The sequence below is a fragment of the Neolamprologus brichardi genome, chromosome 22, assembly GCF_056152115.1.
Source record: "Neolamprologus brichardi isolate AB-2024 chromosome 22, ASM5615211v1, whole genome shotgun sequence".
NCBI classification, from domain to species: domain Eukaryota; kingdom Metazoa; phylum Chordata; class Actinopteri; order Cichliformes; family Cichlidae; genus Neolamprologus; species Neolamprologus brichardi.
Genome location: NC_142124.1, coordinates 8070435 through 8097762, shown reverse-complemented (window position 1 = coordinate 8097762; position 27328 = coordinate 8070435). Strand labels below are relative to the sequence as shown.

Genomic DNA, 27328 nt, shown 5'->3' with positions numbered 1-27328 from the left:
ATTTTATTTCTTGTAACAAAAACTTCCTTCAACTATTTGTATACCAGTCAGGGTTACATGCCTCTAAGAAGCCAAGAAAGATTTATATGTAAGACTTCTAACCAGGGTTATTATAGTTAGCCTAAGTGTGGGTAAAAAAAATGTTTTAGCTAACTGAAATAAAAACTATGTTGTTTAAAAAAAAAATGAAAATAAAATAATATTATGTACTCAAAAAATGTAAAGTAAAAAAATATACATGAGACATCTTCAGTTTTATTCACTTTGGTTAACTACTTTATATTAATGCACCTACATCTAAGAGGCTTTGGGTAATCTATTGTTAAGTGTTGCATTATTTTACAGTTCTAAAGTTACAATATGACAGAGGCTATATGATAAAGAAACTTAAAGTAAAGAAACAATCTTTTTTAAATTAAAAAATAAAAACTATTTAAAAAATTAAAATCAGTATTAACTGTTTCTAAAGCTACATCTACAGGCGTTATTATGTTTTCAGTGAGATCTGAAACTCTTTTTTGAAAGAGACCTGTGTACAAATCCCCATACAAAATAGATTACAGTCACTTTTTTCTTTTGTTTTTTTTATTTAAAGAGACATTTATATATTCACATGATTTTACAGTAAGCAGTAAATGCCCTCGCACAGTCAGCTTTGCTGCACCCAGTTCGTCTCTACACCCACTAGATGGCACAAGAAAATACATTTAACGTTTGTGTCTGTTTTCTCCTTTTTGCTTTAGCTCTCTATATATTTACATAACAAAATATATTTTGTTGGGTTGATATATCACAGCCTTGCATGTTATGCAGTAAGTTGAGTTTTGGTGTTAGCATTTATCAGAATAGAAAAGAAACAAGTTAAGAAGTATTTTCTTAACTAAAACAAACCAATTTTGAAAAAAAAAACTTTTAGTTGACTGAAATAAATGTTAAAACTAACAACAAACAATGCCGTGAACTTACAAAAGTAACTCAAATAAGATAACGATATATATATATACTGGAAATGTGCTTGGTTTTGTAATTTTTGCGAATTTGGTTTAAACTACACAACCTAAGAAGGCTTTGACGTTTTTTATTATTAGTGAGACATTTTATTGATACTGAGATAGGGTTTCTACATTACTGGTTCATCAGTAATAAAACGCTTTTTTATGCTATCTCTGTATCTTCAGGCTGCTGTTGTAGCTCCGTGTGTGTGTGTTTCAGAGGGTGTGCCGCTGGTTTCAGCGCTCCGCTGGAACTTGCATCAGACAGACCGGGAATGACCCGGATGTTAATGGTGGAGTCAGTGTGGCGTTGGTGTAACGGGAATCATATTCGTGTACACACGTCCTCTTGCCGTCCTTTGCTATTTAACGGTTACTGATTCTACAAAAACGTTTCTCTTTCTCGGTATTTAATACAGGATGGTTACTGCTTTTTACGTGTAATCGTGTTTGTTGTACTGACTTTGATTTACGAACAAAAGAATATCTGGCGCTAGCTTGCAAGCTAACATAATTTTTAGTAAAAGGTCGTCTGTCTGTGCTTACACTGGCTCATTCAAACGTTTTCTTTTGTGTGTGTGTCGGTATTCACCTTATCGCTCTTTCACAACTATCGAACAAACCAACCCACCTGCATGTATTTATTCTTGGTGTAATTTAGCTTAGCAGTTAGCATTTTACAGCTAATGTGACCTAATTGATATTTTTGGGTATAATGTAGTTAGCAGGTATTCACCCCTTTGGTGTAGATAAATAAAGCACAAAGACACGCCTGCAGGAGATGACATCTATCCTGTTCATAAGTAATCAGTCAGTATTTTTGTGTTAACTATTCCTTCTTTTAAAATCCAGATTCATATTAAACATTTCAGTTTGCTCACTCACACAGCCCTGAAGTCAGAAATGCATATATATGTGAAACATTGCTGCAACTAACTGACTGAAATTGTTTCATGCTGATTATTTGGGAGACACTGGTTATATTTAATGATTTTGGGAATCATTTCACCTTTATATCTGAACCTAAATGAAGATGAACTAATGAGATCATACTAATATTAATTGATCAAAATCACACATTTTATTAGTGTTGAATGCTTTATTGAACATATTCAAAATACTACATTTGCAATCAGGAAAACACATTTTATTAGTGAGAGAAATAATGTTTATTTGTATTTTCTAATACAATATTTTAACTCGGTTACATATCAAAGAGTGGCATATGGGTCAGGAGATATCAAAGAGGCATTTCAATAACATGAATTGAGGCTCCAATGAAACAAAGTAGCAAAGGCTAGACATTATTTTACCCTGCAGACTGTTAAATGCATGCAGTCTTCTTCTTAACACTTGGAGTGTGAAAGAAATGCAGATGAGAGCCAGGAAACCTAAAGGGAATACTCTGAAAGCCTGAACATGAGTGTGTGGAGGGTAGCAGCCAAAAGGAAATGTGAGCCCAGCAATGTGTTGCAAATGTGCTTTATTTGCATTAACTGTCCCCATTCCTGCAGCTCATTCAGGGTGTATTTGCATACACTGTCTGTGCTGACTTTGCTGTTCAGATTCAGTTACCTTAAACTGACTGTATGCACATGAATGCCAATGACGTGGGATTTTCTGAATGTTAGCAGTGATTTTTTTTTACCCTGCACCCACTCAGACACACCAGTTATGTTTCTTAAAAACTGGCTCACAAAGAAAACTGATGTACCAGGACTGAGAGGATGCTGCTGCCGCCCACTTTTAAATCATCATCAGCATCTTTTCTGTGTGAGATCTCTGCTACACTCTATACCCAAGAGTATGTGGGCATGTTTGTTCTGGAGGCTACAACGCACAGTACGACATTAGATTAATACAAGGGTGCCAATTGTGTTGAAATGATATTTTTTCAGTAACATTCATAGCTCTTCCTGGTGGGGTGATGCTCGATCTATGTAAGGTTTTTTAAGGTTTCATCCACTTTTTTCTTAAGATCTATTTTGCAAATAGTTGGTTTTTGAATACTGACACCATGCCAGATGTGTTTCTTTCTTATAATAAATGCATAAGTCTGCAAATATAATCTAAATACTGAATTACTGCCCAAAGATACTCCTGAAACTACCACCATAAGACTATTAATACATCACAAAGCTGAAACATGTAGCTGCCATCTTGCTGAACAAACATATACAGCCATCTCTCTTCTCTCATATCGTGACGCCCCAGATGAACAGAGACAGACTGTGAGCGATACCAGAAACTGACTTCACTGTGAAACTCTTGTTAGTGAGAATAGTTATTTTCACAATTCAGTTCAAGTATATTTATTTATGTATCCAGCATCTTCTACAACAATCCAGAGGAAAAAATTCTATAAAGCTTTGGCTAATGGTGACATATTAAAAAAATGTTATATGACATTTAACATCAGCTATAACACATTTATGAAGTAGAATCTGTATAAAATACAATGATAAAGGAAAAAACAAAAAATAAAAGAAAACAAATGTCAAAGTAAAATATAATATACTACTATAAAATAAAAATATAACACTCTGACTCTACTATAAAGTGGCTCCGAAAAGTAGAATAGGTCAGCAAAATTATATTGCTTTATATAAACTATTACAATTAACTATTTTAGTCAAATATTTAATGGTCTAACCTGCATAAATGCAAAGTTTAGATTTTTTTTATTGTGAAATGTCATTTACTTAGCATATACAAGCTACTGGTTTAAGAAAACAATCAGTCTAATTGGACCTAAGCATGTAGATAAGAAGGACAGAAGCTACTTTCAGTTTTAATACTTTATTTAAAATACTAGCTACCATATACAAAACCTTCATTTAAAAAAACAGATAATGTGCTGACAAAATGACCTTTTTATTTATTTGTTTTTACAATAATGTTACCCAAGTCTGCACTCATAAAATTGTCATTCATTTCTCTCCAAATAAATAAAGCTGATCCCATATTGTTATTTTTCTAAACCCAGACTGGACTTTACCAGATATGTTAATGCCTTTAACTGCTTTTTAATACGTAGTTAGTGTTTTGAAAGGGTCCATCTTTGATGAAAAGCAGCCATAAATCCGGTAAATCTAAAAATTCCATAGTTACTTTTAGTTTAATATGGGAGCCAGTCTCATGATGATCCTTTTGTCCACCACAGCTTTACCATAAGTGGCCTTTGTCTCTTCTTTGACTGCAACTAAAACATCCCAATAATGGTAAACACTTACACCAGATACACAAGAGCTTTGAAACTAAATACTTCCTTTGTAAATATTACCAGTTTTTGGAGGGTAAATGTGAAATAAACAAACATAATTCACAATAAAATGAATGAAAATGTGATTTCAAGTAAGATAAGAACGGGATGTTTTTCAAATGACATTGTGTTTACTGTGAGGTAAATTATTCAAATAAAAATGTGTTTTATAAAACATTGATTGAGACGTATCCTAATATTAAATCAAACTGATTTCTTTGAATAATTAAAAAAAGATCCCTGTGTCATATCAACAGTTAAATGTCCAAAGTTATGGACATCAATCTGTGTAGATGTAATATTTGAGTGTCCAAATAATTTTGGAACACCAGAGCCTTTTCAAACCTATGTTGAGGATTTTGTTACTTGAGGCATTTGAATTTGGATATAGCACAAGACAAGGAGAGAAAAGCATGCATATCTAATTGCAGTCAGGGTTTTTCCACTCAAATTCTGACGTTTGGGGGTGGTGGGGGTTGGTGACTACAGACGTCAGCACAATTGGCCACACATTTAGTTAAGTCACTGAGTCTGTGATAACAAAAGCATCCAAGCATATATCTGTCAATTCTGGCTCTTTAACCCTCAGGTGACTGCCTAAAGTCATAGACGGCCCCAGCTGTAAATCTATTAGTGCCGGTTATTTGTAAACATATTTGTTGACCTACTTCTCCTACTTTTTTTGAAATGAGACACTAATACTGTAGGTTGTATGGCGTAACATTATCAGGTTTTATTTTATTGTAACATCCCACTTCTAATCAATTTGTGATGTTTTGCAGTGACCTGTGGCTAACAGGTGTAGAGTAGATACTTGAGGTTTGTATTTAATGCTTGAGGTGACAATGAAAACACAGATACTTTGGATTAAAAATTACTGAAACTTATAATTAATCAGAACTTTTTATATTATCTCTTATAAATAAAAATAGTATCGATATGATGTACACAAGCAGAGCCATTTCCTGTGTAAAATATTATAGCTAGGTAGTCTTAAATAACCCACTTGGTCATATTGGGAGCTTAAAAAGCTTAATCAATAGAGGGTTTATAAATAAAATGTATTATAGTATAGAATAGCCCTTTATTGTCATTGTACATGTACAATGGCACTATGGAAAATTATATTTGAAATTAAATGCTTGACTACATGGTTATAAGTAGTTAAAATGTATATTTATTGCAATTCTGGTATGTGTCTATCTATCCTCCTCACTAACAAACATGTTTTCCCACGTCAGTAGTGAAATGTTCAGATCTGCCGTTGTCATGACCACCGCTCATACCTGATGAGTCATCACTGACGTGTTGCCAGGGACTGACTGCCGGTCGGTCGGCCTGTTGAATCACATTCTCCCTTTCACTCACACAAACACACACACAGAAAGAGTCATACTTCCTCCTCTCTGCGGCCCTGTTCTAGCTGGTCCCTGAAATAAGAGCACAGCCGTTGTACTTCACTCTCTTCACTCATCCTATCATTAACAGACTAAATCTTTATGAGCTGGAAGAAGAGCACCCACGCACTGCTAGTAAGTTGGACTTCTAATTAATGTGGCACAAATATCAATGGTACCCAGAAAATGAGTCCAGTGAGACAGCTGATCCCCTCACTTTTGATTTAGCGCCACAGTGAAGCTAAAATTTATGGTTTTGAGTATATACTGTTTGACTTGGCTGCAACACTGTAACTACTGCGAGTTTAATCTCACTTGGTAGCAAGTGTTAGGAACTTAGATTTGAACACTATAAACATCAGATAGGCTCATCAGCTACCATTACTCACACTATATATGTGCTCCTAAGGCTACGTCCACACTAATACGTTTTCATTTGAAAAAGCATCGTTTTCTCTAAGTTTTGGCCTCCCATCCACACTGAGACGGTGCTTTTGCTGAAGGAAAATACAGCGTTTTGAAAACGCTCTCAAACACATTTGAGAACGGTGCTTTCGCGTCGCATTGTGGACAGCGAAAACGGAAACTTTCTAAAACGATGACGCATTTTAGTCGTGTGATGCAGTCAAGTGACAAATTAAGCTAAGATAGCGGAGGGCATTAAACAGCAGTTGTTTTGTTTGCTCTCAATTTTGACAACCCTATTAAAGATTAATATCAGTTTGTACATGCTCCAGTTAGCTTTTCTTCAAATTCTTTAATTCTCACTCGCTTTTCCAACTTTGTACTTTTGTGTTACTCGCAACAACATTTCCACCTCATTGTTAGTCCATTTAAAAAAACTCGGTGCAAAGAGCTGGAAAGTAAATAAACGGCAGACAGAAATGAGTCAGACCGAATCGCCTTGCGTTTCACGCATGCCCAGTACTGGAACGTAAGCGTTTTCGTCCGTTTCAATGTGGATGCACAACTCTGTGGAAACGACTGAAAACGATAGTGTGGACTCGGAGCGTTTTCAGACGAAAACGCCATTTTCAAATGTCTAGTGTGGACGTAGCCTAACAGAATAAAATGTGGCACATTTCAACAGAGCCCACTCTCATCCCTGGGGCGTCAATGCTAAAGTATAGTTGTGGTCAAGAGGTTCCCTGTGTGATGTCATGCACACACTGCTTGAGAGCTGCTAGCATATTTGGATGATGTGAACACCAGTTGCAAGGATAAAAATACATAACCCAATACTAGTAACCGACTGGTTGCTAGCACCAAAAACCTCCATGTGATTGCTTTGGTCACAAGCAAATTGCAGTAGTTGCCTGTTTGTCTGTAGGATGCTGACTTGGGTCTCAACGCTGCAACCAACGCAAAAGGTGAACTTTTAACCTTGAAGATGAGCGATCTCTGTTTTCGGTTTGTGTTTCACGGTTTCACTGCCACTCAGAGAGTAGCTAGCAAGTGTTTACAGACGAGATGGTACTTTCCGTGGAAACTACAGCTGACTACGGCAATCTGTTAGCGCCAATCACTGCAATCACAAGGAGGTTTTTGGCAACTGGTTGGGGAATACATGTTTTTCCTGGTGACCAGAGGGTCTCTGCCTGTGTGACTAGGGCTTTAGTAATCAATTTTCCTGCAATTGCCAGCAACCTTCAGCAATTACTCACATGGTGAGTGATTACATGACTGCAAAACCTCAATATTGCCTAAAGCTAACCAAGTTGTGCCTTGTAAAAATTAAACTGTTATCTGTAACTGGCTGACACAGCCTCGAGCCCTAATGCTAAAGGATAAAGATATGTAACGGGGGCAAACAGGAAGCATACATCGCATTGTGATGAGAACAGGTTGATTCATGTTATCCCAAAAATAGATCCTGCTGACATTGGTGATCCCAGTTTTTCCCTTTAGCACCACAGTGAGACTAAAATTTCTGCTTTGGTAGGAATTGGTTCAATAAATAATTTGGATCATTTACTAATGCCCTAACTAGGATGCTTTGAGAATTAGTTTTCATGATCAGTACCTTTGTGGCTGTATAGCTGCAAAACTGTAAACACTTTGTGTTTACTACAACATTTATGTTGAATATAGTGAATATCAAACCTATTAATCAGGTGCCGCTGCTATCAAATCTCTCTAATTAATAAGCAAATAAAAGAACAATAATGGTCAATGTCTTTTTAATGTGCATCAAATAACTGAGCAGTGAGCACTGCTTGAAAGTAGTGTAATTTATTTAAACAGTTTTGCTGGTATTCGTGAAACTCAGACATTTTTCTAGTTTTTACTGATATTGTCAGTTAGGAAGTCATTTTGCTCAGAGGCATTAAAAGTCAAAGATATTATAGCATTCAGAGAAACCTGAACTGACTCACTGACTTCTGACTCTCTACAGTTTTCATAATTCACTTCATAAAATGGTAATTAATATTTATAACATTTCAAAAACATCCAAATAACTACTGAAAAGCCAAAAAGTGAAATGAGCACCGAGGTGGGACTTGCTTTCAGAAGGACTTTGCTCAGCTTTATGTTTACAACGGAGGTCATTATTGGAGGAAATATAGAGTGATATAATATGATGCAGATGATCAGAAGCCCAGTGGATTTTTTACATGAGCGCATTATTACCACAGAAAGATCTGTTATCTAAAATATGGGTGCAAAGGTCGTGAGATCTTGATGTGCCAAGTGGTGACCGGCGACCATGAAAGTGAATGCAGCTGGGTGGTGTGTTTGCCTGCCAAAGACGCAGCTAAAGCCACTTTCCTGGGAGACAGGTCAGGTGCCTACGTGTCTAAATCACCTTGAGCGCTGAATTCACCCCTGGATCTCTGCCATGTTTCTTCACTCCACCTTTCAAAGACTGGAAAACTGACTTTCTAAATTTCAGGTCCTTCCTGACTCCTTAATGACTCATTAGTGACAACCTCATAAATTAGGGAGAAAGGTTAAATAGTCCCTATTTTATCACACTTATCCTTTTTCTATGAAGACATTTTTACAGCTGCCAATCAGGCTCCAGGGTCAGAGGCAACACCTCAACGGTACAAACTAACTGCCAGGCAAAAGACGCCTGTCCACATTTTTGTGCACTCACAAGTCAAAACCAGTCACCTCGTTTGAAGACCGCAGACAAATTGTAATTAATAGGTACAGTTACAGATTTGGGTTCTGTGTTTGGAAAATCATTGTTTTATCTTGTGATGGAAACTAAATATCCAAATAAGCTGTGTGTTACTTAATGTGTCATATTTTAATTTACTTCTTTTTTAAGTATATTTCCCCAAAACATAAACCAGTCCTAGAGATCAAGCAATTGATCATTTATCATCAAAGTCAAGAAAAACTACATCATTTCTGGTTCATAATGGCTGATTGTCAGGAGGTTTAAGTGGATTTGGTTTTATCCTCAAGGTGGGTCTCTGAGGTGCGACTATGCACATAACCACCACTAGTCCCCATGAAAGAATCTGTATTAACTTACTTCCCTGAAGTCAAAGCATATTCCTGTTATTTTTGGCCATTTAAATCAATGAACATGCATAAATTGCAAACACAGCTGACAAGAAGTCGCTGTTGTCATACTTTTGAAGGAGTAAATTTAAAAATTAGCAGACACGTGGATGTCCTCACAGGTCCTGAAGATCCCATTTGATTATAAAATTTATATGAAATTTATGTGAGCGGATCCTTGGATGCTTGCAGATTGGGAAATGATAACATAACAGTAGCATTTACCTTCTTTAGACATAAATAATGATGATCTATGTTAGTTTGGACCTCAAGTGATTTTATTTCTCAAAGTTTAAAAGAAAGAGTTTAAAAGGCTGCACATAGTAGTTTTGTACTCTCAAAGAAAAACTGCAAGTATCTCTGTGTGTATAATCTGAATTTGTTAATTTGTATTTTATTGCAATGCAAAAAGGTTTATGAGTGTACCTACACAGAGGCATATTTCTTTCTGTTAATACTGCTAGTGCAACCTTTCGGCGCTAGAGCATTTATTTATTTTTGATTCATTTATGGTTGACTGAAAGTACATTGTTTATTTTTCCAGGTACACTGCCACCTACTGTGACAGCACAAAAGAGAAGTGCAGCCTGACTAATTCACAGAAACAATGTGGAAAACTCCATAATGATTGTGAGATCAAATTTGATGAATTCACAGGGTGTTTCCTGGCTATAGTTAAGGCAATGACCCTGTGTTACCTTAATTAACTGAAATTCTTGGCCATTTCATAAACAAAAATGTATTTCATGCTCATGCAAACCCTTTTATGTGCAGGGGAAACACAGATTTATGATGAAAGGGGTTCACAGAATCAGATCCACAGGTGGTGTGTTTGGTTACCAGTTACCTGCGAGCTTGTTGAGGCTCACATTTTTACACCCTTCCTGGACAATGGCAGTTATCCACCCTGTGAATACATTTAAATCTTTCATTGTGTTATTGGCGTGGCTCCTCATCTGTAGCTCGTCTGATGGGTTATATTTAAAGGTGTAAAACACAGCAGAACTGGTTTATAGTCAAACATTAACAGCAATTCACATGCATGCATAAGCAGTGCATTTACTGGTGTTTTGCGTATAAAAAAGACCTACACTTTAAAAGGTGCCTGCCAAGATGAGCTCTTTAACAACTGTAAATTTCCTGCTGCTCCACACCGCGCTCTTTCTGCTCTTATCTCCCTACCCACCTCTCAGGCTCACTCTGTCCCCCACCCCCCTCGCCATCGCTGTGCTTGGTGCTGAGTGAAGGCAGCAGCTGCCAAGTCGAAGTGCCTGCTACCTGAACTGCAAAGAGAAAGCCGAGCCAGTATTTAGTGTATATGTATGTGAGAGAGTACCAGGGGAAGCCAGCTGCCTCTGTGCTAGGCAACATGCCAGAGTGACGAGGAAGAGGCAGAATCTGACCTCCTGACCTCCAAGCAGCATCCTCTGACCGAGTTCTCAGCCTTATTCCACCTTTATTTTATTTGTTTTAATTATTCACAATGTACAGATTTACCAGGGAGGCGCACAGAGAAAATGTGGCCACATTAGCTGTAAATATTCTTAAGATTTAGATATATATTTTTGGATTTCCCACCATGCTTTGGTTAGCAGTTGTAAACAAGCCCCCACTTTTAATTCAATCAAACATGTTCACATACAACTGCCAGGAATGTAGATGTGTGGCTGATAGGGTGTCTTGAAAACAGTGGGATTTCATCTTTCCCCCCCCCCCCGGGTGCTCTTTGAATCTCATTGGATTTAAATAATCTTATCAGACTGATGAGACGACCCAGTGGTAACAGTAGTTGGAAGTGGGGAGTATCCTCAGGGACTTTAGATTGAGGTTTGAAACTTCTAAAACATGAATTGTGATTAAAATAATCAAAATTCTGTTACCTGTGTGTGACGTTTCTGCTCGGATGTCCCTGAAAAACATAAAATCAGTGAATTATGATGAATATTTAAAACATTTTTTTTTAAATAAAGCACAGATGCAATCACCTTTTCCCATTATTTTCTGAAGGGTTTGACTGCAGTGCTAATTATAAGCCTGAATTATTATGATAAATAAGAATCAGGGTTTTTCCTGGCATAAACAGACCTTTTGGGGGTATGGAAGCTTGACTGTTATGGACATGAGTTTTTTTTGCCTTAACAGAAGTTTATGCATCTTCCAGTCATTTCTTGGCCACCTAATATATAAACTTGTATACGGAGCTTTAGTAAAGTACATTCTACTAGTTACTACTCTTCCTTGATTTGAGTGCTGCTAATGTTTTCTTTCTAAAAGCTCTATAGGTGCTGCCAAATTACATAATTTATACCTAACAAAAAAAACCCTAAAATATAATAAAAGTACTCTTTAATGTACAACAATACTACACATATTTCAGCATTAAAGTAGATTATTATTATTTTCCCTCAGCATCCTAGCATTTTGTGTTCTGATGTCTGGAAAATGTAAAAGTGTGCACCTTTTCATAATAAAAGTGGAGGAATTTGTGTGAAATCTAACTTTAAAGATGTGTTTTTCTGTATCTTTTAAGTCACCCTCGTTTCTCCCCTGGATATTTTTTTTTTATTTAATTAATTAATTATTATTATTATGTTTTTTGCTGCTGAATTTTATTCACATCACTGATGAGACATGATGCATGTTGCAGGGCTTCATTCGGCGGCGTGCTGACGTTTTTTGCAGGAATGTGTGTGATTTGCGGGGTTTTGCGCCGGGGAGGGTGACGGGAAACGAGGCCGCCTCCCATTGAGTATAAAACCTCCCAGTCCGGCCCCAGTCTTCCTCTTTCTGTTACCTGGCTTAGGGGCAGCAGCTTTGGCCGTGAAAACCCAGAAACACCGGTGAGTTTAGCTCCCATTCTTCACATAGAGAGGGGCCCGGCCTCGGGCCTTTAAAGGTTGTAGTTAAACGTGATTTGTTCAGGCGTTAGCATCTTCTTTGTGCTTCTTTCGTTTAATCCCAAACTTTGCTTTTTCGGTTACGTAACTTGACACTAACCTGTGGATTTAATTTTCGAGGGAATTAACCCTAAAAAATGGTAAAGGTCGTTCTCGCCTGATTGTATTTAACATGATAGTTTTTTTGCGAGGTTTGTGCGTTAGTGGGTTTACTGGATGCTGTTTTTAAACTTTTGACGAAAGATTTTTTACGAGGGAGGAGAAAATGTAGAGTGGGCAACGGGAACAAAGGAGGGCTGCAAGACCGGAGATCCGAAGATGCTTGAATGGCATTTCTTCTCTCTCCTCACTCAAACAACTGCCCGTATTTATCCGGCAACAGCTGCTTGAAGTCCGGACAAGACAGCTTCTGAATATTTGGCGATCTTTGTAACTTTATCCGACGTGGCCCAGTGGAGTAACACGTGTCTCGGCTGGCTTGTGGCCGAGTGAGGCCTAGCAGTAACAGCCGCCTACTAGCGGCTAAAGCCTAGCGACTAAGTAGCCATGGAGTTGAATTTCAGTTTTTAACTCCGTATAAACTAAAAAGACAATACGTTTCAGTAGCCTTTCTTTCTTTTTTTCCCACCGCCTTTCATTATGCCTACATGCCGGGATGGTTTCCTAATGTAGCCGGGCTCAAGATGCGATAGCTTAGTTGTACATACATGTCTGTTAACGAAGCCTAACTGGTACTTAGTAGTAAGACTAACGCAATTTTATTTTTATTTAATCTTGCCCACAGAAACTAAAACAATGGCAAAGGAAAAGACCCACATTAACATCGTGGTCATTGGCCATGTCGACTCCGGCAAGTCCACCTCCACCGGTCACTTGATCTACAAGTGCGGAGGAATTGACAAGAGAACCATCGAGAAGTTTGAGAAGGAAGCCGCTGAGGTAAGAGCTTGTGTATTTACATACATTTTATCTTGAAAACAGTTTCTGTTAAAAAGTCCAAGATGGCGGCGTCGGCATGCCTTCCTCTGAGCTCAACTGCCCGGCACGAGGGTGTAACAGCCGTGTGCGCGCATGCGGGGTGGGGCTTAACGCGCGCAGAGCGCTGGTGGTGAATGTGCACTTTGTCTGACAGTCTGAGGCCTCCAGTGAACAGAGAATAAAAGCTTAAAGTTTATACACAAAACAAAGCATAACCTCTGTTTGAATATGACTTGCATACACTAAGTTTTAGAAATGCTTTTGGAAAATTGTGGGTTTAATGTTTGTACCTGAATAAGTGATTAAATGTCCCTTTTTGAGGAGGGGGGCTCCTGGTAATTTGAATACTGGATGCACTTCAATCTTAGGATCGACATTGGAATTTTTCCATGTAGATATTTGGATTGTGACCTTGAATTTTATTAATTCCTTCCCCCTCAGATGGGAAAGGGCTCCTTCAAGTACGCCTGGGTGCTGGACAAACTGAAGGCCGAACGTGAGCGTGGTATCACCATCGATATCGCTCTGTGGAAGTTCGAGACCAGCAAGTACTACGTGACCATCATTGATGCCCCTGGACACAGAGACTTCATCAAGAACATGATCACTGGTACCTCCCAGGTAAGAACCATAAGCTCCAACGTGAGGATTTGACTCCTGCAAACTTCGCCTTGCAGCGGACTTGGATCTAATTTGCATCCTGGTGTTGATTTTCAGGCTGACTGCGCTGTGCTGATCGTTGCTGCTGGTGTTGGTGAGTTCGAGGCTGGTATCTCCAAGAACGGCCAGACCCGTGAGCACGCCCTGCTGGCCTTCACCCTGGGTGTAAAGCAGCTTATCGTTGGAGTCAACAAGATGGACTCCACCGAGCCCCCCTACAGCCAGGCTCGTTTCGAGGAAATCACCAAGGAAGTGAGCGCCTACATCAAGAAGATCGGCTACAACCCCGCCGCCGTTGCCTTCGTCCCCATCTCTGGGTGGCACGGAGACAACATGCTGGAGACCAGTGACAAGGTGAGGACTGCTAGCCATTCCACACATCTCAATTTGCTAATCTGACTGAACATGGACTAAACCATCAATGACTTTTGTCTGTAGATGGGCTGGTTCAAGGGATGGAAGATCGAGCGCAAGGACGGCAATGCCTCTGGAACCACCCTGCTGGAGGCTCTGGATGCCATCCTGCCACCTTCCCGCCCCACTGACAAGCCCCTCCGTCTGCCCCTGCAGGACGTCTACAAGATTGGCGGTGAGAACTGTCATAGTACTACAAGGCTAGTATTGCACTACGCCCATGGTTTTTGGTGCTTTAACAATGTTTTAATTTCTCAGGTATTGGAACTGTACCCGTCGGCCGTGTTGAAACTGGTATCATCAAGCCCGGCACAGTCGTCACCTTCGCCCCTGTCAACCTGACCACTGAGGTGAAGTCCGTGGAGATGCACCACGAGTCTCTGCCCGAGGCCGTGCCCGGTGACAACGTTGGCTTCAACGTCAAGAACGTCTCCGTCAAGGAAATCCGTCGTGGATACGTTGCTGGCGACAGCAAGAACGACCCACCCAAGGGTGCTGAGAGCTTCAACGCTCAGGTTGGTGTGGAGACAATGGTGCTGAGCGTCTTCAGGGTTGGGTTGTATTATGGAATTGGCTAACTTTTAGCGTGTCCACAGGTCATCATCCTGAACCACCCCGGTCAGATCGCTGCAGGCTATGCCCCTGTGCTGGATTGCCACACTGCCCACATCGCTTGCAAGTTCAGCGAGCTGGTTGAGAAGATCGACCGTCGTTCTGGCAAGAAGCTTGAGGACAGCCCCAAATTTGTCAAGTCCGGAGATGCCGCCATTGTCAAACTGATCCCACAGAAGCCCATGGTTGTGGAGTCCTTCTCCAACTACCCTCCCCTCGGTAAGTTTGCTTCCCAGAAGCCCTACTTGATTTGATTAGGCATATAATGTACAGCAGCTAACCCCACCTTTCCCCTGCTCCTATTTCAGGTCGTTTCGCCGTGCGTGACATGAGGCAGACAGTGGCTGTCGGTGTCATCAAGTCTGTTATCCCCAAGGAAGTGTCCGGAAAGACAACAAAGGCTGCAGAGAAGGCTCAGAAGGGCAAGAAATGAATGGCCGTTCAGGGAATGCATCAACAAGACGTGTGCCGGCAGCAGCGGGCAACCTCTTCCCTTACATCTTCCTCCCACCCTGGATCATCCTCGCTGAGGCACAGCTCTATACTCAAGGACTGGCTTATGCTGATTAAAACCCATCGCAAGAGTTTTCGCAGGAAAAAGAACTCTATGGCATTGTCACTTACCTGAATCACATGACAGTGCCTCTTCTCAGTTGAGTTTAAGTTGGAAATGGTTTAGAACTGTATCTCAATGTTAAAATGCCACATTTGATTGGAAAGAAGCTGCTGGTAACTAATAAAATATTGTCTCCGAAAAAATTGAAATTGGCTTGTCTGTATCCTTCACAGTTGCAGTTGGTATGACAGGCGAGCCTCTGTCATGTGCTGCAGCTGTTTTTTATCCATGCTATTTGTGTCCAGTGATGCACTTGTCATCCAATCGCCTCCATAGGAGATATGCCACCCCAGCCAATAGCACCCCTTATTTTAGTCTGACACACAACAAGAGCAATGCACATCCCTCCCTCTCCTCTAGTTCGGTATATAAACACCGGAGAGATCACGCTCTGTCCTTTTTTGCCTCCGCTCGAAATCTCTGGACGTCTTGGTAGTTGCTGGACACAGGTTGGTGAATTTCATTGAAAATGCAGATGTTGGAGCTAAATTTTTAACATTGATGCATTTCCACAAAAGCTGGGGTATTAGAGCTAAAATCCTTCAAATCATCAACTGATGGCTAGAGCCAGAAACCTTAGTAATCCATTCAGTGCAACGTAGCATTTAGAATTCTCATTGAAAGGTTTAAAACGTGCTAGCTCACCTTATTTCCTTCTCCTGGCTCGTTTTAGCCTGTCTGGCTTACTTGTAAGGGTCCACGTCAGGATTTTTAGGCAGGCGCTGGGGACAGATGTCAAAAACGAGTTGCCAGGTTGTTTCTGCCAGTCATGGTAGCCCTGTTCTTTCCACCTGCGTGAACGCGCGCATTGACTCCCAATGCTGTATGTTCGGGTGCGCGCTTGCATCAGTTGACAACATGGCGGCTCCGCGCTCCCGACGGGTGCAACATGGAGGCGAGGAGCCGGTTTTCATCTAGCACGCACATGGCGTGTGACTCATCAGCGTCCCACCTCGGTGTCCTTAATGATTATAGATGGTGTCCTTTATTTAAAAAAAAAAAAAAAAAAAAAAAAAAGCAGCACCCCTTCCCCAATAGTCTCTTATGTTCAAAACGTATTATTAGCATACTGCAGCCATTCACAATTCATACGACTTTGCGTATTTTTTGTTGCGCAAGGACCGCCTAGCTAACATTACTTAACCTCTAATGCCGTAGTTGCAGCAAAGTGGAAAGAAACAGTTTATTACTACATTTTGACAACTTAATTTTCAATTTAATTGGCTTCATAAAACTCATGGGGAATGACCAAGAACAAGGCCTGTGAGAAAAATTGGAGCCTGAATTATTTCATTTTATTAAACACGAATCCCCCATTAATTCAATAACTCTACAGAAAAACGGGGATCCTTAACGTTCGGTGAAGGCAATGAGCCACAATGGCGTTCACTGGGCTCACACCATTTTGGGGACAACTACTATTATATATGGCACATTATGTATTTGAACAGTGGAAATGACTGCTCCTCATGTTGTTTAAAAACAGTAAATCGAAATGGCAAAGGAAAAGACCCACATTAACATCGTGGTCATCGGACATGTCGACTCCGGCAAGTCCACCACCACCGGTCACCTGATCTACAAGTGCGGAGGAATCGACAAGAGAACCATCGAGAAGTTTGAGAAGGAAGCCGCTGAGGTGGGTGACTGCGGCCTAATCTTAGGCTTCTTACCGCATAAACACTGTATGGGATATAACAGTGAGACTCTGAGGTAAAATGCCATAACAGTAGACGGTGGGTGTGGTGGAATAACTGTTCAATGATATTATTTGGGTAAAACCGCCATCTACTGTTAAAAAATACACACTGCCCTCAAGCGCAAAAAACGCATAAAGATTTAAATGTTAGGTTAATTTATGTCGTGCAAAATAAGAGTTAAAATCTTGCTTGTATATAATTATATATTTAATATTACGCAACATTTTAGGGGAAACTGAATTAATTAAACATTGAAAGTGAAACTTATCAAACATTCAATTAATTTTTTAATATAGCGACAAATCACTGCTTTCCCCTTAAGGTGGTTTATAATATAAGGTAAAGACCATACAATATAATATAATCATTATACATGATATATATCATGAAAATTATATCTGTTATAATGTTTTACTTGTATATTATAACATGAAATGTTCCAATAACCAATGTTTTTGGATACATTCTGTATTCTACGATAGGACTAGGATGAATACAGGATATTAGCACTGAAACCTATGACTCAGTAAGGCACAGACATTGAAGGATGCCAAAGAATGCTTAGCAGACCTTGAACATAAGAATTTAACAAAGACAAACACAAGGCAGAAAAATAGCATTTTCACAAGAAAACTTGTTTTTAATCAATTCACAAAACACAAAACAATAAGGTACAAAAAGATGTTATGTTTTACATAATTTTTCTTATCTAGCCTGTAAATTTTTTGGTGCTATTAGGCTGAACAGAGGTTCATTTTTTAAAAGTATGCTCTCCTGAATGTAAGCTGAAGAAAAACAGCTTTAGGTCTAGAAAAAAATTATTTTAAAATAAGACTTATTTATGAGGTATTGAATTAACCAAACCGAGTTTTTCCTGTTTATTAAAGTTTTTGTTGCACGGCAAAACATGTTTTGGCCTTACATCACAAAAGATTTTAACCATTTTTTAGTAGGGTTTACTTTACTTAAGAATAAATCAATTATATATATTTTGTTTGCTTATGAAATGGGTAAAAAAAACCAGTAAAATGCATATACCTCTGAAAACGCTGCAACCAGATTAACAGAATCAACCTTTCGGGATGTACCTCTGTTAAACAAGCTAACTCAAATTGTCTGCCTAGCGTAGTTGCATAATCACCCCTTAAAAAGCTCATTATGAGCCAGTTAAAAGGTGATTTTACCTTTTCAGATTAAGGGATTAACTGGAGTTTAGTATTTGTATTTTTTCAAAGGTTCAAGGTCATGAACACTGTGGTGAAGGATGCTTGTATTTCTATAAGATTAACAATAAATTAAAATAGTAAAGTAAAATTCTCTAAATTCAGTTCTGTTAAAGCTGGATTTCAGTTTTCTCAGATCTATGAAGAAAACCGATTAAATAAAATCTCTTCTGTTAAACCTTTCTGACTGATTCTTCCCTCTACTTTGCTTTTTGTGGTTTAGATGGGAAAGGGCTCCTTCAAGTACGCCTGGGTGCTCGACAAACTGAAGGCCGAGCGTGAGCGTGGTATCACCATCGATATCGCTCTGTGGAAGTTCGAGACCAGCAAGTACTACGTGACCATCATTGATGCCCCTGGACACAGAGACTTCATCAAGAACATGATCACTGGTACCTCCCAGGTAAGAACCATAAGCTCCAGCATGAGGATTTGACTCCTGCAAACTTCGCCTTGCAGCGGACTTGGATCTAATCTGCATCCTGGTGTTGATTTTCAGGCTGACTGCGCTGTGCTGATCGTTGCTGCTGGTGTTGGTGAGTTCGAGGCTGGTATCTCCAAGAACGGCCAGACCCGTGAGCACGCCCTGCTGGCCTACACTCTGGGTGTAAAGCAGCTCATCGTCGGAGTCAACAAGATGGACTCCACCGAGCCCCCCTACAGCCAGAAGCGTTTTGAGGAAATCACCAAGGAAGTGAGCGCCTACATCAAGAAGATCGGCTACAACCCCGCCACGGTTGCCTTCGTCCCCATCTCCGGATGGCACGGAGACAACATGCTGGAGCCCAGTGACAAGGTGAGGGATTCAAACACACCCCAGTGTAGACGTCTGCTCGAAGAGTCTTTCTCTTCACTTCCTCTCATTTTCTACGCTTTAGATGGCCTGGTTCAAGGGCTGGAAGATCGAGCGCAAGGAAGGCGGAGCCACAGGCACCACCCTGCTGGAGGCCCTGGACTCCATCATGCCACCCACCCGCCCCACCGACAAACCTCTGCGTCTGCCCCTGCAGGACGTCTACAAGATTGGCGGTAAGTAAAGCCACACAGCACCCTGTAAAACCAGTAAGTCATCGCGCATCTCAAGGAAAAAGTAAAACCTGTGTCTCTTCCCACTCGTGGCGTCAGTGCCCACAAACTCCCATTTTTAAATGCCTACAGTAAAAAACTACCTCTAAAGGTACTTTTTTAAAAGTAATTTATTTGGATTTTGTCAAGGTTTAAAGTAAAGAGGTGTGATTGCTGAGATTGACACAGATTTATTGTTGACTTCCTGACCTCACTTCCACTAACTGGACTGGACCTTCAGACCCTGTTTGTGCTTTTTGTGCCTTCTGGGACATTTTTAATGCAATAATTTGAATAATGATACGACTTGCTGTGTGGTAAAAACCATCCAAGTTTATGCTTTTAATTAATTTATTATTCTTTTATTATATACAGATTTGCATCTGTGCAATGCACCTGCAGAGTTTATGGATAACTTTTAGTGGTTTTTGGACCCTCAAAACTAATATAGCTGCAAACAAAACTCTAATAGTCTGACTCCGACAACCGCTGTGTTCCTCTACTCTGAAATCACCAGCAACAAGCTTATTCATTTCCCTCATTGCCGTTTCAGAGCTGTAGCATCAGAATCGTTCTCCTCAGTAGTATCTGAGCACCAGCAGGAAATAATGAAAATACTTAAACAATCTAAACGTCGACCTCGCTGTCGTTACGTTTGCCGACCCCGGCTGCAGGATTGCGTGAGTGTAATGTAGAGCTGATTGTCGCGCGAGTCAAAGATGGACAGAAGCAGTACAAATATTTCAGGGGGTTTCTATTTTATGTTTTTTGTTTTGTCACAACAGAAATAACAAATAAATACCTTATAACAGGATCTGATTGCTGATTTGATGATTGTAAAAGTAACTAAATCACTGGCAAATCACTCGTTGTGTTCATTTTTACGACAAAAAAAAGTAATCTAAATACTTTGCAGTGTTGCTTTGTATTGTGTTACATCCAGTGCTTTTAAGAGTGATTAATAAGAAAACTGTAAAACTTCCTTCATAAACATCTTGGGTAGTTTGAAATAATATATCAGGAAAAGCAAAGAGGATGTTTAATTATGAAAATCTTGTCACCTCAGTTTAGTTGATAACATTAAAGCCACGTTAGATTCCAGAATCAAAACACCTTACTTTTATTGTTTTAAGTTGTTTAAGCTTTATTTAGCTTTAACTATTAAAATGTATTTCTTTGTTTATTTGTTTTTGGACTATTTTATTTCTTTACTGCTGCTATTATTTTAAATTCTATGAAGCTTCTTCTACCTTTGGTTTAACAAGACTTACAAATGTAATTTTATTATTAGTACTAAAAGCAGTACACAATAAAAACCCAGCTGCCTCTTCCTCACTGTTTTAAGTGTTTAACCAATCAGATCAGTCTTTATTTACAAAAGCAGAAAAGCTTGAATACTAAAAAAAAAGACAAGTCAGATATGGAGGAGCGCTGACTTCTCTCCCTCCTGTCAGGTATCGGAACCGTTCCCGTCGGCCGTGTTGAGACCGGTATCCTGAAGCCCGGCATGGTCGTCACTTTCGCTCCCCCCAACCTGACCACAGAGGTGAAGTCCGTGGAGATGCACCACGAGTCTCTGACTGAAGCTCTGCCCGGTGACAACGTCGGCTTCAACGTCAAGAACGTCTCCGTCAAGGAAATCCGCCGTGGAAACGTGGCCGGTGACAGCAAGAACGACCCACCCCAGGCTGCTGACAACTTCACCGCCCAGGTAAGCAAACAGAAAAGATTAAACATGTGATAATAAACATGCACACAGTTATTTTTGTAGATTACACATGAAGCAGGTACACAGAAACACTTCAGTATAATGCTTTACGCTGCTTAAATCCAAACTCTTCTCAGGGCCACCCATAAATAAATACATTTAAAATGAAATAGTTTCTTCTTATTAATTCACTGATTCATTTCAGTCTTCCGATGGTTTCCATGTTAAGAGTGATTCCCCATTTATTCATTTATTTATCAGGAAAGACTCTGGCCAAGAAGGCACATCATTACTTTACCTCTGCCTCCTGACAGCCCCTACTCCAGTCTAAGTTCTTTAGAAGTAATTTCATTCTTTAATGTCAATATTTGTTGATAATTGTGAACTAATTCACAAAATGAAGCTTTTCTGTTAACAGGTTAATGATAAATGACTTCTCGTGGCTTACCTGCAGCATCTGCAGGCCCCACCAGTGTACCACAGCTCTGATTTCGGGAATCAGCACACTCTAGTCACGCAGTTTGTAAATCAATCATGATTTATTAGTTGCACATTTTAACCACTGAGCATTAAAGGGGATCTTTATCAGTTCAGTGTAAAGAGCACTTTGTTTTCTTTAGAGCTGTCAAAGGTTTGAGAAACATCTTTTGTTTTGCTGTTTTAAGGTTTGTCTTGGGCTTCATTTGTCCTGTTTCCCATATCTGCATATGGAAAAAACAAACTGACCACTAAATAATAGCTGACAAACAAATAAAAGCAAAAACAAAAGGGAAACGTATCACTTATACAGGTGGACCCCTGCTGGACTGTGATGGTACTGCAGGCAAGAGGTCCTTCACAAATAAATAAATAGCTTTTGTTTGAAAAGTTTTAAACCAAGTAAATCATATAGTGTCTATTACCTATTTTGACACTTTTTAATTAAAATGTAATTTTTTAATTACTCATTTATCTGATTTTTTTAAATCTGAAAAATATGGTATGCCTCATCACTGTTTATGTCTACTACATTTATTCAGGTAAAAAATGACAGAATTACATGACTGTCTATCCTATTTTTCTGAGGCGAAGTCTTCTTCCTATCCCAATAGTAGAGAAAAAAATCAGCAAGTGGAGTCCTTATTTAATGTAGTCTAAGTATTTCCACTTAGGCCTCTTAGCTGTGATTAAACCAAGCATGAGTACGAGAATTTGAACCAGTTTGTTTAAAAGCACATCTTCATCGACAGACATCCCCCTAAGAAAAGCTGCACAGAAAACTAAAAATGTTAAAGTTGAAGGAAATGTTTTTGGAGCTTAATCCAGAAAGGAATACAATCCTGGATAGGCCTCCCCCCCTCCTCATTTCGGTTATTTCTGTCACAAATAGAAGTCCAGTAATAAACTGAGGAAGGATATTGATCTCTAAGTACAACACTTCCCTCATTTCTCCCTTCATAGGTCATCATCCTGAACCACCCCGGCCAGATCGCCCAGGGTTACGCCCCCGTGCTGGACTGCCACACCGCTCACATCGCCTGCAAATTCAGTGAGCTCAAAGAGAAAATTGACCGTCGTTCTGGCAAGAAGCTTGAGGACAACCCCAAGGCTCTGAAGTCAGGAGATGCCGCCATCATCACCATGGTGCCTGGAAAACCCATGTGTGTCGAGAGCTTCTCCCAGTACCCTCCCCTTGGTGAGTAAAAACGCTGTTTGTCTCGAAGATAATTATGTGTCAGCCTTTCCTTTAAAGCTGCAGTAACAGTGCAGTCGTGGTTAAAATTACTGTGTGCTTGGAATGTTACATCAGGTCGGTTTGAGAGTCTTTCCGTGAATTATTTAGGGTTTTATGGTAATTTTATTATCGAGTGAAATTAATTGAAGCTTCATCATGACAAAGTTTGGGTTTTTGGGGTGCTCATTGTGGCCCAAAAAAAAATATTGCAGCACCCTGGGCCTTTAAAGGGGTCACATCCAGCTCCATATTTGAAAGTGTGGTCAGGTTTAACAATATATCTGTGACTTGAGATCATTTAACCTCATGTGATCTGTCATGATTAATAGAATAGAATAGATCTTTATTGTCACTGTTACAAGAACAGTGAAACACAGTTTGGCATCTCTCCGTTAGCAGCATATAGAAATTTAACATTAAAATTCCTTTAAAATAAGAGAAAAAAAAACAGAAAGAAAAAAAAGAGAAACAAAAAAATGGACTTGAAGTTTAAGAGGGAGAAATCAAGGGTATAAAAAAAATTGTATCTTGGTAGATTAAAAAAAAAAAAGTATTTAATGAGATTTTCCAATGCCTGACTAAAGCTGGCAAGGAAACAAAAAAATTGTCTGCAGTTTGTGGAAAATTGTTTATTTATCGTGCCTACACAGTGACTGCATGTAATAACATAAGTGTCTACACAGATATGTACAAGGTATATATACAAGTTATATATGCTATATAAAAGAGCAGGTGCAATATAGGGTGCAATGTGATGTTAGTGAACTCTGAGTAAGAGCTAGGACTAGAGGTAGGAATGCTGGTTGCATTATACTACAATAAATGCAGTTGTGTTAACAGCACAGTTAACCGTTAACCTTCAATCAGGGTGGAAGTAGGGCATGTTTCTATTGAGCCTGTTTGTCTTTGACCTGTATAAATGTCTCTGAAGTTAGTGAAGTGCCAATTGCCTGCACTGCTGCCCTCCCCACCCGCTGCAGTTTTCTCTTGTCCTCCACGGTACAGCAGTTAAACCTGAGTGTACAGCAGTAGGTCAGAAGGCTCTCGATGGTGGAGCGGTAGAAGTTGATTAGCAGTCAGTTTTTGGTCTAATTGGGCCTGATGCAACTTCCTGACAAAGTACATTCTTTGTTGTGCTTTTCCTACCTGGTGGAAAATGTTTGTGGAGCAGGTAATGTTGGCCGAGATATGGACCCCAGGGAACCTAAAGCTTTCTACCCTTTCTATCCCTTCCCATCAATGTAGAGCAGGGGTGTCAAACTCAAATACACAGTGGGCCAAAATTCAAAACTGGAACAAAGTCGCGGGCTAACGTTAATATTTATTGAAATATATTTATTCCTCCAGATATAAGAATGAATCTTTTCTTATGGACTCAAACATGTTTTGCTGAAAAACTGAATATGGAACAAGCAAAGCTTAATACTAAACAATATATATATTAGCTGTATAATACCAGTTGGCCAGCTCTAATAGTAATTTGGTATGGCTTCGCAGGCCAAATGTAATTAGGCTGCGGGCCAGAGTTTGACACCTATGATGTAGAGGGCGGAGTGCTCAGATTGCTTTGTTCTTCTGAAGTCGATTACTCCTTGGCCTTGGCTGTGTTCAGATGTAGGTTGTTGTTGTCACCTATTAAATGTTACAGCAAATATTTCTGGCACAACTTCACCTACTTCCAAGGCGTGAAGAGGATGAAAAAGTCACAAAGAGGAATGATCTAACCAGCCCTGTTGCAAGACACTTCAATGATAAACATCCAAATTCACCTCTATTCTTTTTAGGCATTGAAGCCATTAAACTAAACCAAAGAGGTGGTAATATTAATTTTATCCCGAAAAAACAGAGAAGCATTTTGGATATTCTGTTTTAAGAGTCTGCACCCTAGAGGCATGCATGAGGATTTTTCTATCAATGAGTTTTTGTGAACTGCACCCTTTTTTTAAATTCTTTTTTACCAGTTACTTTGCTCTGTCAATCATTCTCGCATGGGTAATGTTTATCTATTTATCTATTTATATTTATTTTTTCAATAAAAGAAGGAGTAGCATTCTAGATGTCTCGTTTTAAGTCTGAATTTAAGAGACATAAATGAGGTCCTCTTTTTTTTTAATCTAACTGCTGCACTGACTTCTTTTTGAATTAAATGTTTTTCTTTTTAATCGTTTTTTTGTATATTTGTAATATTCTTATTATGTATTTCATGCATGTATTTTAAGACAGGTGGGGATTATGTCTCCTCACCCCCGTCTTCATCATTAATGACTTAGTCCAGTAGCCGACCTAGTCCACAAGCCGAAATGTGTTGGTCAGGCAATAAAGTTGTTCCTCTTCCCTTCAAGTGTTGCTGGAGTTCCTGTATTGTGACCTATTAAATGTTGCACAATATTCTTTAATGTAGTCTAAGGAGCTTGGAAAGAAAAGCGTCCGGACTTTTTTAAGTTGCTTGAAGACGTTTCACCTCGTCTTAATGGGCCCCCTAATGATCCTCTACCTAATCATCGAGCCAGGTGTGAAAACGGGTGTAGGTCGCCATCAGCCAAGGTTTCGGGTGAGCTCATTGTGAAACCTAGCTCCACCCTATCATGTGATTTCCTGAGGTCAAATGGCCTAAGATGTGAGTGGGCGTTAAAGCGTCTGGGAAGGGAACTCAAAACTGGATTATAGATGGCAGACAGTTGGTGTCGTAAGCCACCGCCTCTGTTCAAAGATGGTCGCTCACAGTGGACATAGATCGCTTCTTTCACTCCTCTTTCAAACCATCTGTCTTTTCTGTCCAAAATGTGAACATTTGCGTCCTTGAAAGAGTGACCTTTGACCTTTAGATGCAGATGGACAGCCGAGTCTTGTCCCGTGGAGGTGGCTCTTCTATGTTGTGCCATACGAACCGTCACAGACATATTCTTTAATGTATTATAACCTGTTATAACTGTTGTTATAACCTATTATGAGACTTAACCAAGCCGCCTTTTGAATTGTGAAGTTCAAACTTAAAAACTTGCCTCTCATTGAGTCCTGTCTCCTCTTCCTCTCAGGCCGCTTTGCCGTGCGTGACATGAGGCAGACCGTTGCCGTTGGCGTCATCAAGTCCGTCGAGAAGAAGGTTGCCAGCGGTGGAAAGGTCACCAAGTCCGCACAGAAAGCCGACAAAAAGAAATGAATCCTCGTGCAGGAGGTCCACCAACAAGTCGCGTCTCAGCAGCAGCGGGCCGCCCCATCCTCCCTTCCCCCCTTCCATCCAGCGCCGTCTTCTCTGAGGCAGAGCTCTCTACTCAAGGACTGGCTTATGCTGATTAAAACCCATCGGAAGAGTTTCCGTAGGAAAGGAAGGTTCGTGCCTTCAAGGGAAAACTACCATCATGATTACATTTAAACCAAAACAATAAAAATCTCAAACATTGCCAAATGAAAACGCCTCTTTTGTGTTTATTGACTGCAGACAGTGGCAGCACTGGTAAATGGACCGGTTCTTTTATGCACTTTTCTGCTCTACCTGAGCACTCATACATGCCTCATTCACCCATTCATACCAGCATTTTGCTCTGTGCTTCAGTGCTTTCTATTTACCATTTAGTATCTTGCCAAAAGGATATTTGGCATACAGCGCCGAGCAGAGGGCATCGGGTCAAACAGGTGGTGGGCGGGGTGCAAGGGCTCACCTGTGATGGTCCTGGTTTTCCAGACAGGAGGATTTGGCGATGGCATCCAGGGGTGACATAGGCCTCTCAAAGATTTCTTGGGTGGTTTTAATTACTCTCAGAGGTAGCAAAAATACGGACATGGCATAAAAAATACTCCAGTAAAACTTATAGTACTGATTCATCTCAAGTAAAAGTAAAGAAGCACAGGCTCTGAAATGTACTCAAAGTAAGAAATAAAAAGTAGCTCTTTGTAGGACGTTTCTATTTTTGTGCAAACTAACTGAACCTTGTGTTATAATTACATAATGATAAAATAATATCAGCAGATGGGAACACAGACTTCAGTCTAATTATACTCAGCTTGAATCTAAAAACTATGTCTCTATTTTCTGTTCCCTGCTTTGTTTTTGCCTCTAAACAGGAAAATGTGTACAGTCTCAGCAGGTGGGTGAAGCCTAAAATGAGTTGTAATGGCTCTGTGTTGGCAAAAGAATCAGAACTCACAATTTCTATTGAGAAATATTCTTAATGTACAGGCTGTGATCAGCTGACCTGATACTCTTTGTGGATGTACACAACTGAATTCGAACAGATGTCAGCAGATGTGTCGTGAGTTGTCCTGGCTGATTTCCATCCTCTGCACTGACAGTACGCTGTTTATGCAGCAATTCAGTGAATCAGTCTCAGCATCATCAGGTAAAATTCACATGAATCTCTGCTACACTGGATGTAACCTAACTCTGACCGATGAACCACACCGACTGTGCACCAGTCGCACCCTCATCTTTACTTTTCGAAGTACAGCAAACTAACCTGTTCAACCTGTACTAAATGTAAAGAATTGCCATGTAACTTTAAATAACACAGCTATACCTCGCCTAACCTCTCGTCTTCCTCTCCTCTCCTGTCTTTCTTATCTTCATCTCTGAGTGA

At 39.8% G+C, this 27328-nt stretch overlaps 2 protein-coding genes across 2 annotated transcripts; both read left to right on the top strand.

Annotated features, from left to right (window-relative positions):
- Positions 1-11865: 11865 nt before the first annotated feature.
- On the top strand, positions 11866-15493 carry LOC102795774 (elongation factor 1-alpha). Its single transcript, XM_087835392.1, has 8 exons — positions 11866-12007; positions 12849-13003; positions 13484-13663; positions 13760-14056; positions 14141-14291; positions 14375-14631; positions 14713-14947; positions 15037-15493. The coding sequence occupies exons 2-8, from the start codon at positions 12860-12862 to the stop codon at positions 15159-15161; spliced, it is 1389 nt and encodes a 462-aa protein (XP_087691518.1). The 5' UTR covers positions 11866-12007; positions 12849-12859; the 3' UTR covers positions 15162-15493.
- A 155-nt stretch (positions 15494-15648) lies between these two features.
- LOC102793843 (elongation factor 1-alpha) lies at positions 15649-26166 on the top strand. The gene is made up of 8 exons (XM_087835393.1): positions 15649-15793; positions 16831-16983; positions 18491-18670; positions 18767-19063; positions 19146-19296; positions 20787-21043; positions 22481-22715; positions 25790-26166. Exons 2-8 carry the CDS (start codon positions 16840-16842, stop codon positions 25912-25914), a joined length of 1389 nt encoding a protein of 462 aa, XP_087691519.1. The 5' UTR covers positions 15649-15793; positions 16831-16839; the 3' UTR covers positions 25915-26166.
- Positions 26167-27328: the final 1162 nt, after the last annotated feature.

What these genes read in the sequence shown, in the direction of transcription:
- LOC102795774 (XM_087835392.1), top strand. Translation starts at nt 12,860, where the DNA reads ATGGCAAAGGAAAAGACCCACATTAACATCGTGGTCATTGGCCATGTC. An exon ending in TTGAGAAGGAAGCCGCTGAG is followed by an intron (nt 13,004 to 13,483) that starts GTAAGAGCTTGT and finishes CTTCCCCCTCAG; the next exon opens with ATGGGAAAGGGCTCCTTCAA. An exon ending in CTGAGAGCTTCAACGCTCAG is followed by an intron (nt 14,632 to 14,712) that starts GTTGGTGTGGAG and finishes GCGTGTCCACAG; the next exon opens with GTCATCATCCTGAACCACCC.
- LOC102793843 (XM_087835393.1), top strand. Translation starts at nt 16,840, where the DNA reads ATGGCAAAGGAAAAGACCCACATTAACATCGTGGTCATCGGACATGTC. An exon ending in TTGAGAAGGAAGCCGCTGAG is followed by an intron (nt 16,984 to 18,490) that starts GTGGGTGACTGC and finishes TTTGTGGTTTAG; the next exon opens with ATGGGAAAGGGCTCCTTCAA. An exon ending in CTGACAACTTCACCGCCCAG is followed by an intron (nt 21,044 to 22,480) that starts GTAAGCAAACAG and finishes CTCCCTTCATAG; the next exon opens with GTCATCATCCTGAACCACCC.